At 45.2% G+C, this 13,640-nt stretch overlaps 1 protein-coding gene across 3 annotated transcripts in view; it reads right to left on the reverse strand.

Moving 5' to 3' along the window:
- WWC1 (WW and C2 domain containing 1) overlaps positions 1 to 13,640 on the reverse strand; it is a 159,185-nt gene that overhangs the window by 70,450 nt on the left and 75,095 nt on the right. For all 3 annotated transcript variants that reach the window (XM_019487146.2, XM_014606575.3, XM_019487148.2), the window contains exon 2: positions 6,038 to 6,147. In XM_019487146.2, the coding sequence (XP_019342691.2) occupies positions 6,038 to 6,147 (110 nt within the window). The remainder of the gene's footprint in view (positions 1 to 6,037; positions 6,148 to 13,640) is intronic.

A 13,640-nucleotide genomic window follows, 5' to 3' on the forward strand; every position in this document is an offset into this window, starting at 1 on the left:
GCTGCATGCTGGCCACACCCCAACGAGCCCCTTGCAGGTTGGAACACTGTCAGCCTTCATGGGGAAACCCATGCTTTCATGTGTTTTTCTGGCACTTGCTTGCATGTCCTTGAAATATTCTTGCAACCCACTTTTGGGTCACGACCCACGGGTTAAGGCATGCTGATCTAGTCCAACCCCCTGCTCAAATCAGAACTGTCCCCAATTATGTCATCCCAGCTAAGGCTTTGTCTAGCCGAGTCTTAAAAATCTCCGAGGATGGAAAGTCTACAACCTCTCTGGGTAACCTGTTCCAGTGCTTTACTACCCGCCTCCTGAGAAAGTTTTTTCTACTATCTAACCTACACTTCCCTTGCTGCAACTTGAAACCATTGCTCCTTGTTCTGTCATCTGCCACCACTGAAAACAGCCTAGCTCCATCCTCTTCGTAAATCACCCTTCAGGTAGTTGAAGGCTGCTATTAAATCTCCTCTCAGTCTTCTCTTCTCTAGACTAAATAAGCCCAGCTCCCTCAGCCTCTCCTCATAAATCATGTGTCCCAGTCCAGGGCTTACCCTGCATGCAGCACACAGGGCTGGCACAGAGTGCATGCTGCATGCAGTGCTGATTCTGAACCAGCCCTGTGCACTGTATATGGGGACAGTCAGTGGGCCCAATCTGGACCAGCCCCAGAGCCAGTATGCAAGGCCAGTCTGGCATGGGTATTACATGTAGCATGTTAACCTGGACTGGCCCTGTCCTGCATGCAGCACTCACGGCATTGGCTCCAGTCCCACATGCTTCATGCCAAATCAACACCACGGATCACATGCAGTATGTGGGGCTGGGATCAGCATAGATTCATAGATGTTAGGGTCGGAAGGGACCTCAATAGATCATCGAGTCAGACCCCCTGCATAGGCAGGAAAGAGTACTGGGTCTAGATGACCCCAGCTAGATGCCTATCTAACCTCCTCTTGAAGACCCCCAGGGTAGGGGAGAGCACCACCTCCCTTGGGAGCCCATTGCAGACCTTGGCCACTCGAACTGTGAAGAAGTTCTTCCTAATGTCCAATCTAAATCTGCTCTCTGCTAGCTTGTGGCCATTATTTCTTGTAACCCCTGGGGGCGCTTTGGTGAATAAATCCTCACCAATTCCCTTCTGTGACCCTGTGATGAACTTAAAGGCAGCCACAAGGTCGCCTCTCAACCTTCTCTTGCGGAGGCTGAAAAGGTCCAGGTTCTCTAGTCTCTCCTCGTAGGGCTTGGTCTGTAAGCCCTTAACCATACGAGTGGCCCTTCTCTGGACTCTCTCCAGGTTATCCGCATCCCATGGGCTTCAGGGTTAGTTCAAGACCTGCAGGCCATATTGTAGGACTCCACAGACCAGATGTGGTCCATGGGCTGGATATATGACACCCTTGTCTCAAATCATGCCTGCAGCTCTGGTCTCCTCCAGTTCCAAAAGCATATAATAAGACTAGAAAAAGGTACACAGAAGGGCCCAGAGGATGATCAGGGACATCTGAACAAGGAGAGACTAAATTGGACTTTTTCAGCTTAGAGAAAAGATGACTGAATAGATGTCTATAAAATTATGAATGATGTGAACAAGGAAAAGAGGTTTACTAACTTTCACAGTACCAGACTGGCATTTAAAAAATTAAGTGTAAAAATTGCAAAAAAAAAGTTCACTCACACCAGGTATAATTAACTTATGAAACTCGTTGCCACAAGGTGCTATAGGAGCTGATTAAATAATCAGGTTCAAAAGAGGATTAGACAAATTAATGCAGGACAGGTCTATCAGTGGGTATTAAAATTATAGCTACAGGTGCAAGCTACAAATTAGGACTTCCTAAGCCTGTACGTCTTGGAAGCTGTAAAGGAAGAAGGGTAAAGGAACAATCTGTCTGTACAGGTCCTGCATAAGTAGTCTTCCCCTTAGCATCTGCCCTGAGCCACTGTGACAGACAATATTGGGCTAGATCAGGGGTTGTCAACCAGGGGTACGCGTACCCCTGGGTGTCCTTGGGACGGCCCCAGGGGCTTTGCATGGCAGCATGGGGAAGTGGCATGCGGTGGCAGCATGGAGTGGTGAACGGCTGCATGCGAGCTCCCTGCCACCGCCATTCACCACTCCATGTCGCTGCCAGCACATCGTTTCCCCGTCCCCTGCCACCACCATTCACCACTCCGTGCTGCCACCTCCGCATGCTGCCAGTTTCGCATCTGGTCAGCTGTCAGCACTGCCATCTCTCCCTCATCTGGAAGGGGGTACACTCCTTAAAGAAGGTTGAAAACCTCTGGACTAGATGGCTCTGTAGTCTCAACCAATATGGCATCTCTTCTGCTCTTGCATAGCTCCAAACAGTCTTGTCACTCAGGCCCAACTCAGAGTTCTGCTCTGCCATTCTTCCTGTAGGATCTTGGGCAAGGCTCCGGCCTCCAAGCAACTCAGTGTCCTCAACTGTTAAGTAGCAATCCCTAGATTCACAGAAATGTCACTGGCATGAGCTCATTCCTTGTGGGGCATTCAGATAATGTGATGGTGGCACCATATATGACTGCTTTCAGAAGAGGGGACATGCCCTTGATCCTTGCACTGAGTGGTTTTGGTGTAGCTGAAGTATTTGATAGAAATAAAAAATAGCTATATTTGCTTGAGTTTTAATAGGGATGTAAAAATTGCTTTAAAAATTAACTGTTTAACCTCCTCTAATTATACTGGTTAAATGGTTAACCAATAACACAGCAGCTCAGATATAGCTGTTGCTGGGAGATGTTCCCTGGGCCCTTGGGGGTGAGGGGAGGGGTGAAGCCCAATGCTGGGAGGGAAGGAGCACCTGTGAAGGGGAAGCTAATTGCTTAACTGACAAGTCATTAGGCTGCCCACTGTTTTCTTCTTTAACCTGATAGGCCAGGAGTGGGCAATTATTTGGACTGGAGGGCCACTTAGTAGGGCTGTGTGAAACAGCACCGTTTCATTTCGACTTCTGCAACCTGGTGGTTCCCCTCTCTTTTAGAGTAATCTTTTTATGCTATTCGTAAAGACTTAAATATGAAAGGAACCAAGCCTGATTTTGCTCTGAATTTTTGGACGGTGCCTGGACTAGTCTTCTCTAAATGCAGTTTACCAAGTCACTAGTGATTTCCTAGAGGGGGTTTTGCAGCAGCCTCTCCTGCACTACCTCATTATCAGGGTGAAGGTAGGGTATGGTTAATTGATCGAGCTGCAGCTACTTACAGCAAGGGGGTGTGGACATGCTACAGAGAAGCCAATATACAGTAAGCCTGTCTGTTGACTCTTACCCCAAAGTGAAAGCTAAATCAGGGTAGCAGTCCCATCTAATTTAGCTTTCATTCAGGGCAGGGTCAGAGTGGATTAATCAGCATATATTGGGTGCTCTGCAAATATGCAGAGAAATGCTACAGAAGTTCTTAACTCTAATTTCCTTCAGCTGTCTTTCTGATGCCAGGCACTTGGCCATACAGCACCTTTTATCTTGTAAGATCACTTGAGGACAAAGAATAGTTCCATCTCAGAGATGTACACTGGTGTACCTAACATCAAAACTGAGAACTACATTTTTAAACAGCTATCCTGACTGAGGTCTTTAGGAGCTGCTGTCATACAAGCCTCATCATTTTTTAAACAAATGCACTGAAATCCCATATCACATCAGCAGCAGGATACAGAGCTGCAAATAATAATCTGTCACCATTTCCATTGTAATGGTGCTGCTCAGAACATGTATGCATAATAAAACAACAGCACCCTGCTAAGATCAAGCCTAGTTACATCCTATAATACAAAAGACAATTAGAAGACTGGAAAATGACTTGTCCTTATAACTTATTACCATGCTCTAAATAAAGAAGCTGTCTTCTAGCAAATGAAGCATCCTTTTATTTTGTAAGAGCTGTACCTTCCAGGACAATGAATCAAGCATAGCTCTACACAAACACGCACAGCAACTTCTGCAAAGCTACTGTACTTTTGGATGGATTTCAAAGTTCTTGGTAATGCATAATACTGTGCCAGGGGCCCAAGGCAAAGTGGACATGTACCAGCTTAAGGCCAAATCGTATTTCACCTTAACATTTTTAAGCGTCATTTCTGCAGTTCCACCCTTTTTTGCACTTCTACCCTGTGTGGGAATACAGTTAGTCATGTATGCACATATCTGCTGGAAGAAATACAGAGGAGGAGAATAACCCTCATAACTAGGGGTGCACCGATAGAGATTATTTGGGCCGATACTGATGGTTGATTTTTAAGGAGCCATATCAGCCGATCCGATTCCGATACGCAGCTGGGCAGTGTGGAGACCAGCGTCAGGCTGGTAAGTCTGGTGTGGGTGAAGGGAAGGGGCATGGGGGCGCAGATTGAGGCCCCCACAGTGAGGGAGGGAGTGGGGATCGGGCTGGGCCAGGCACTACTCAGCCAGGGTGGGGAGGGGCACAAGATGGAGCCATAAGCAGCTCGTCCGGCAGGTGCAGGGGTAGGGAGGCAGCTCCCACCCTGCATGCACCCTGGGAGGGCATGAGGGGGGCATGTGCCTCTGGATCTGCACGCAGAGTGGGGCGGGCTGCTGCTGTGGGCTGGGACTGTGCTGGGCTCTTCCCAGTGTGGGGCTGGGCCAAGCTGCACTTGGAGTAGGCAGTGGCAGTGCTGGCAGGAGGGCTGCAGCCACCCCAAAATTCGCTGAAGCCCCCATTTAACCCCACTCCCAGCACTGCTGCTGCCCACCCCGGAGTGCAGAACAGTCCGACCCAGCCCGCAGCAGTAGCCCACCCCACCCTGCACACAGATCCGGGGTCACATTCACCCCCTGCCCTCCCACAGTGCATGCAGCAGCAGGAGCCGCTCCCCCAGACAAGCTGCTCATGACTCCGTCCCATGCCCCACCCCACCCAAGCAGTGCCTGCCCCCAGCCCCACTTGCCCAGGGAGCAAGAGACCTAGGTCTCTACCTCCCAATTCCCAGTGAAATGCTGTAGTCATGAGGCCACAGATCAGGCATTTCCTGAAGCCCCCCAATGGCTGCTTCTTAAAGCTAGCCCACTGAGCAGTCAAGAAGAGAGGGTATGTGGAGCCAGAAGAAAGAGACAAGCCAGAGCAGGGGATGGTTCAGTGAGGCAGATGCTGCCCTTTGCTTTAGCCTTTGTTTCTGTTCTGCTGAGGCAGGGCCATCTCAATGCTGTTGATCCATTTCATCCAATGAATGAAAGGCACAGAAGAGAGGCGGGGCCAGAATGTTAGACCCCCTTCTTCCTTCTCCATTAAACAACTGCTAGTCATGGTATTTTCTGTGACTGGTAAAAATGGAAGCAGAGAGGAAACAGCTGTGCAAGTCCAAATAGGGTCCACCCTCTGCATAAGTAGCAAAAACTACACTTGCATGGCTATAAGGTGCCACTTCTGTGCAGAGGTGCAATAGGATTCATCTGTAAGTGTCCCAAAACAGAAAAGCAGAATACCTGAAAGCTTACTAGTATCGCTTCTCTTAAAAACGTGTACCGTTTATTATACACCAAACCAACCCCGGAGGTTTTGTGCCTCCAGGACAGATAAAAGGCTGTATAAAGCAAACTCCTTTGCCACACACTTAGGGAATTTCTAGAATCATTTAGAAACCATGCATTACATTTAGTCCCAGGCACAGACCATCCCAAGGCCTCTACCCCATTTAAGTGCTCCACCCTGGTGCTCTCTGCACATGGGCAGAATTCACCAGTGTCTGATCTCCAGTCACCAGGATTCAAACCCACGTTTGGCAGAAACCCCGAACCTTTAGGAGCGTAGTCTTTTCCAGCTTGTAAGTGGCTGCCCTTTCCTAGGAAACAGAGGGAGATTCACCATGTCTTTTTTATAGGATGCAAGCATCTCCCACAGAGAATTTGGTCTGTTTCAAAGGTGACTTGCAATAGAGTCAAGGGGCAGAGAATGGCTTATCAGTGATGCTGTTTAGCTACTGGGTCTGTTATACCCAACACTCTATAGTAATGTGCACAGAACAACTCAATCAAGCAAGTAAACAGAAGATATCACTTACTGGTGTTATGGTCTATGTAATAAACTCCAACTTGAGGATCATAAGCTTCTTCCCATCCTAATGGCAGCTCATCACTAATACAGTCAGCAAAGGTTAGTGGCTTAGTATACCTGAAAAACAAAATAAATTGTTTTAAATGCTACATTTCCAGCAAAGTGATTTGAAAAAAATACCAATAACTTTTCTTAAAGGAAGTCAGTAGGTAAATGATGAAACCCTATATTTTGATGCGTGCCATTTTTTTTTAGCGAGGACCTACAAACAGTCCCTCTCTTTAGTCTAAAATAGCAGGACGATGTAGTCACTTTGCCAGAATTCCCAGACCTCATCTGCCTCAGCCAGTTGTCATTCAAAAGGAGAATATAGAATTATTTCTGGCAATATTCTTAACTGAAAGAACAAAATTGTTTGCAAGCAAGTCCTATATAAGAATATGCAGACAAACAGGAGCAAGAAGTGAAATACATTTACACAGTCTGAATGGTGAAAGGTACACAAATCAATAACAAGGGAGACAAGGCTGGGGGACCACTTTTCAAGCAATGACAATTGTTTGTATAACAATACAGCCAGTTTTATTGACGTTAAACTAGATTTGTTTTTCGGTGTTATAAAAATCTATAATGCAACCACCTGAAAGGTGAAATACTTTAAAAGTACTGTGCTGACTATTAAGACTCTAAGGTCAAGAAATTGGCTTTATAGAGTGATTACTCAAAAGATATTGAGTACTGTCAGAGTCCCTTCTGCCAATTTTAGTCACTGAAGTAATTTGTACCATTTTTCAGCCCTAGAGGGAACTGGATTCTGTTCTAGTTTATACATTAACAAACCCATTAACAAAAGACCCAGTAAAGAGCCTTACAGATGCACGGTTGAGTCTGTAAAGTTGGAAGTTAGGTAACATATTTTCCTAAATAACTCAGCAAACTAAATCTGGAATCACTGAATAACGTATGAGAAAAAATACCCTTACTACCACCATCACACATTCCTTAGTCACTTTTTAAAGTGGAAGAGCATGGGAGGTTGGGGGGGTGGGAGGGGAGGGTATTTTTTTCTATGTGCCTGGAAAGTTCATAGGTTAAACCCAAAGTTAAATTAGGACTTATTTTTTTGTCTTTGTCAAACCTAACAATATAGTATGCTGCTATTTAGGCACTGCATACCTTCTGCATCCAAGGTACTCTTCCTCCATAAAAAGCTATGAAAACCAATAAGAACATCTCCAAGCCTAACTTAAAATGGTGCAGCCAGACATAACTGAACCATTCCCAAACGTTACTGATGGGAACTAGTACACAGTTGTTTGAAGTGCTGAAGCTCTAACACCAAGGGATTGGGAGTAAACTCCTAGCCCAGCATGCCTCACAGGGGGTGAGTGACCTGTGGGTGGGAGTTTTTTCACTTGCATGTTTTCCCTTGTCTTCTAAACATGTGTTCAATAAACTTAAATAGCCAGCTTATGACCGAAGTCTGCCATGTGCTCACGTGACCTGGGGCAGGGAGATGCTTGGATCCATGTTTTTTGCCTCCCAAGGGCTGGGGGACATGATGAGGGACTGCAGAGAGGCAGGGAATGAGGACACAGATGGTTGTTAGAAACATGGCATTTATTGAAAAAGAAAGTGCAAGGGAGCTCACTGACAGTGCCAACAAAAGGGGAAGAAGGGAGCAGTAGAGTTATGGATGCCACCACCACCAGTTCCATATTGTAGGGGATATTCCAGGCACTTTTAAACTAGTTTAAAAACAGACTTAAATGTCTGTCCACTTCAGTTTTAAACTTCATTTAAACCACTTATTTGTGTCCATGCACCATGCTACATTTTAACCTCCCTGTCTCTGTTGCTTATAAGCAGTGTTCGAGTCAGTCTCCAGTCCTTATTTAAAGTAAAATAGAGGAGAAAGAGAAACATACAAACTTCAACATATAAACATAGATTTCAGCAACATCAAATGCAAAGGATGAAGTGGCCCTGAGAGACATTAAAACAAAATCAAAGAAACAACCCGCCCTCCCCCCTTTTTCACATCTAGTTGGGTGAGAAACTTTTCTTATCCCACTAAACTTCCTGTTTCATGGAACAAGACCTATCAAAGTCAAAAAACCTGTGTGTGCACATGTTCACTCCAGGAGTCAACAGCACTGGGGTGTGGAAGGCTGAATTTCAAGTCCCAGGTGAGTCCATAGATCCTAAATATTCACCAGAGCAGGGATGAGTGCTATAACCCTCAATTCCATCATATTGTGGGGCGCAATCAGTCTCTCCCTGACCCAGCCAATTAACTGAAACTTGATTCTGCAAAATTCAATGCTCGTTTTACTTCACTTTAGTTGCACGTGTTTGCACAGATATAAACACACCCTATAAGACACTGATCCAGAGAGGGTATGGCAGCATGGCTGGTCGTGTTGCACATGAGTTCTTGGCATGGGGTCTGACCAGAACCCCTGCTTTCATGGAGAGATCATGGGGTAAATGCTGCTGCTGCTCTTAAAATCGTAAATATTAATTGTTTTAATAGTAATCAAGGGTAATCGTTACAGACTTGTTTCTCTCAGAAAGCATTGGTTTAAAACACCATGCGTATTTTCCATGTTCTGACAATTTTAACAAGTACAGTTCTCCAACCTAGTTTAGCCAACTTGAGCAGACATGTAAACATAAAAAAAATCATATCCGATTCCAAGTACCTTGTAAATGAAACAACGAAATATAGCCTCTTGCCCATGGAAGCTAATGATTTCTACCTAGGATAAGATGATGACATTTATTTTTCATTTGTATAATTCATTTGCTTCTACTAAATTTCAAAAGATTGAAATGAAAATGTCACTTGCTATAAAAAATACCAGCCACATTAAGTGCTTAATTCTGAATTTCACAAGAAAATGCTTAGCTCTGTCCTTAGAGATGATGAATCTTCTATACCAAAGGTATACCTGTGGTGGGGGGGGAAGATCAGACAGGAAGGGGGAGAGCAGACATCACACTTACCCTCTTATTTCTGCACAACAATGCTACTATGCTAGCACAATGCATACACCATTTTCTGCTGTAAAACAGTCCAGCCCATGCTCATCTAACTCTATGCATTGGTTTTAAAAGAAAACCTTGACAGGAACATGGCCAGGGCATGTGCCCTGGAAATTTCTTCCTTTTGTAAGTCCAACTCAGCTTACAGCAGGTAGAGCTGCTCAGTCCTGTGCCTTGGCCGTAAATGGCAGCTGACTCGGCAAAGAGCAATAAGTCTTCTCTCTCTCCACAAGCCAACACAGGCACTAATATGACCTCAAATATGGCCATACATGAGGAGGCCTTGTATCCCTTAGAGGCAAAAAATTAAAATAAATAAATAAAATAATCACATTGCAGACAATGATGGGGTTAATCAAAATAACTGAGTGCTTTACATTTTCTTATGAAGTCAATGCAGTACGTGAGCCATAGCTGTTTACGTGCTACCCAGTAAGGCTCACATCAGATATACTCAGAACATTTGTCAGTGTCCTCCCATGCCAGTCCCAAGCAGGAACATTAAATAAAAGTTAAAGCAACTATGGATTGCCAACATACATTCAAATGACTACATTCAAATGACAGAAAAGCTCTTTCTCCCTCTTCAAACAGAAATCTTGTAAGTGTAGAAGTATTTAATATACTCTTTAGTCTACTAGTACAAATGGAGGGGAATGAACTCAGTGGCACAGGGGCCTTCTTGCAGTTCTGCATTCCTGTTTACTTCTCAGTTATAAATCTATAAAAATATAAGCTTCTTCCCAAACTTTCCTTCTTCTGGCTTGGCCTTCCAAGCCAAGCCACCTTCCAGCCCTTCACTCAGGTGCCGCATGGGGAGTCTGCGAGATCTCAACATGCCGGGCTGGTTCTATTCCACTCCTCCGTAGGTGTGGGACTCTTGCACCTTTCCAAACTGTTTGGCTCAAGATCCTAAGTCCCAACTTAAAGTATAAGTTTCTAATTCAATTCAATTCATTTTGTCATTCAAGCTTAAACAAGAAAGTGAGTTGGCCTTTCCTTATTGCCTTGGGTAATTCACATGCATTCCTGCAATAATTTTGATTGCACAACCAGCCTCATAATGGCACTCCTTTACCTTCAGGCTCTGAGAGATTATTCACACTGTTATTAAATAGACACAGTGCGGTTTTTGTTTTGTTTCACATTTAAGTAGTGCCAATCCATGCAGCCATTCTGAAATAAGAATGATGTTCTATGAGCCTACCTTCTTGTTCAGTACTATTAGGAATAAATGAATGCTGGGAGTTCTTTTTAAAATCTGAAGTATTCCTTTAAGAAAACTAAAATTGCTAACTCCATGCTTGCTTATTTTCTGGTATCTTTTCCCAGGAAACTCTACATAAAAAGTCTGATAGACAGGCTCCTATCTCTGTGCTTATTTGGCAAGGCAGTGGAAGAATGGCATGACTGGATGTTTACTTCACTTAATTGCTGTATTTGTTTCTTGTGACAGACATTTTCCTTACTCCTCCAAATCCAACACAACAGCACTCTCCTCTTTCCCCCACTTACAGTTCAATTAATCCTGAAGGCCAGGTGGAACACTTGGTCACAATTTGAAACGTGGAGGAACTCATAGCTTCATAGATGTTTGGGTTGGTCAACAGATCATTCAGTCCAACCCCTGCCCTGGGCAGGAAAGAGTGCTGGGGTCAGATGACCCCAGCTAGATGCCTATTAAGCCTTCTCTTAAAGACCCCCAGGGTAAGGGAAAGCACTACCTCCCTTGGAAGCCCATTCCAGATTCTGACAACCCTTACTGAGAAGAATTTCCTCCTGATATCCAGCCTAAATCTGTTCTCTGTCAGTTTGTGACCATTGCTCCTTGTTACTCCAAGAAGCGCCCCGGTGAACAGAGCATCTCTGGTTCCTTGATGTGCCCCACTAATGAATTTGTTGGCGGCCACAAGATCACCTCTCAGCCTTTTCTTGCAGAGGCTGAAGAGATGCAAGTCTCTTAGTCTCTCTTCATGCGCTTGGCCTGCAAACCCTTAACCATATGAGTGGCCCACCCCTGAACCCTCTTGAGGTTATCTACATCCTTCTTAAAGTACGGTGCCCAAAACTGGACACAGTACTCCAACTGTGGTCAGACCAAGGCTGCATAGAGGAGAAATAGCACCTCCTTGGTTCTATTTGTCATGCATCTGCTAATGCATGATAAAGTGTGGTTAGCTTTGCTGATGATTTCAGCACACTGACAACTCATGTTCATCCTGGAGTCCACTGTGACTTCAAGATCCCTTTCCGCTTCTGTGCTGCTGAGAGGGTCATTCCCCAGCCAGTAGGTGTGCTGGATATTTTTACGCCCTAGGTGCAGCACTCTGCACTTGTCCTTGTTGTATTGCATCCTATTATGTTCTGCCCACTTTTCCAACCTGTCCAGGTCTGCCTCCAATCGTTCCCTACACTCCGGAGTGTGCACTTCATCCCACAATTTAGTATCATCTGCAAACTTGGACAGAGTACACTTCACACCTTCATCCAAGTCACTGATGAAGACATTGAAGAGTGCAGGTCCAAGGACCGAGTCCTGCGGGACCACACTGGCCACATCCTTCCAGGTCAATACCGACCCATCCACCACCACTCTCTGGATGTGGCCCTTAAGTCATTTTGCCACCCACCGGACTGTGTAATCGTCTAAGTCACAGCCTCATTATTTATGAGAATGGGATGAGAGACCGTATTGAAGGCCTTCCTAAAATCCAAGTAAACCACATCCACCTCTACTCCTGCATCTAAGTGTTTTGTGACCTGGTCATAAAACAAAACCAGATTAGTCAGGCCTGATCTACCTGCTACGAATACATGCCGCTTGCCCTGCTGCATTATTTTGCCCCTGGACTTGCACAAATATAATCCTTAATAATTTTTTCAAAGACTTTTCCAAGGATAGAGGTGAGACTAACTGGCCTATAATTACTCAGATCCTTCTTCCTCCCCATCTTGAAAACAGGGACCACAATGGCCCCTTTCCAGTCCTCCAGGACCTGACCCGAGCACCACGAGCACTCAAACAGCTGTGCCAGTGGTTCTGCTATGACACCAGCCAATTCCTTCAGTACCCTCAGATGCAGCTCATCCGGACCTGCTGACTTAGTGCAGAGTCACTTGGATGGGCTGGATGCGTTTAAGTCAGCGTCAACAGTTAGTGGGCTGGTATCCCTCTGATGCCGATCTAAGAACCCATTAGGAGACTTGTCTTGACCCTTGTTCAGGAACACTGAAGCAAAAAACTCATTGAAGAGCTCAGCCTTGTCCCCCCTGTCTATCACTAATTGCTCCTGCTTATTCAGTAGGGGTCCTATGCTCCCTGTGCTTTCCTTTTACTCCTTACATACCTAAAAAATACTTTTTTGTTGTCTTTAATTTGTGTTGCCAGCCTCAGCTCCCTAGTTACTTTGGCCTTTCTAACTACCTCCCTGCAAGGTATACTCCTCCTTGATAGCTTCCCCCTGCTTCCACTACCTTTATGTTTCTTTTTTTGCCCTTAGGCTTCCCTGGATTTCTCTGTTTAGCCATGGAGGTTTTTTGGCCCCTTTCTCCTCTTCCCCTTGCAATGGGATCATCTCCCTCTGCGCCCGAAGGATCGCTTCCTTGAGGAATGACCACCCTTCCTGGACTCCCATCTCGCCAATACTCCTATCTTGCAGTGCATCATTAACTAAACTCCTGAGCACACTGAAGTAGCCTTCCTAAGGTCAAGCACTTCTGCCCTACTAGTTATCTTTCCTACCCTATGCCATATGGTGAATTTGATTGATTGATGGTCACTGTCCCCAAGGTGACCACGAATCTGCAGCTCCCCTACTAGGTCATCCCCACAGCCAACACCAAGTCCAGTAAGGTGTTCCCCCTAGTAGGACTGTATACCTCCTGCGTTAGGTGAAGGTCCTGTATGCAGGTTAAGAACCTATGTGAATGTTTGGATTTGGCTGAGTGCTGCTCCCAGCAGATGTCAGGGTGGTTTAGGTCCCCCATGACAACCACGTCCCTAGACCATACAGCCTCTGAGAGCTGCCTTAAGAATTCCAAGTCTAGCTCTTCCTCTTGATGTGGTGGTCTGTAGCAGACCCCCACCACCAAGTCCCTTTCCCCCTGACCTCCATGTATCCTAACCCAAAATACCTCAACTTTCTCCTCCTCTGATCCCATTTTGATTAGGGTAGATGTATAACGCTCCTTAACATAGAGAACAAACCCTCCTCCCCACTTTCCTTCCTACTCTATCCCATCTGTACAACCTATACAACTCAAATACTTGGTCAGTAAACCCCAATTACATGTACATGTTTAGAGCCCATGAGAAAAATCACCCTGTGAACCATTACATGCCCAATACAAACCTCAAAACAATCTTTTCAGTGTTTCATTTGACAAGTCACATGGCTATAAAACAACAGTAGATGAGTTTCTATAACAATGTTTACTTTGCCACTTATGTTTTGCAGAACTTGGTCAGAAAGAATGATTTTGCCCTATTTAAACACAGTTCTGAAAACCTCTATTCACTGATTTCCAACCAACCAAAGACCCACTCCACAGGCTCTGTCTTA

This window comes from Alligator mississippiensis, chromosome 9 (genome assembly GCF_030867095.1).
Source record: "Alligator mississippiensis isolate rAllMis1 chromosome 9, rAllMis1, whole genome shotgun sequence".
NCBI lineage: Eukaryota > Metazoa > Chordata > Crocodylia > Alligatoridae > Alligator > Alligator mississippiensis.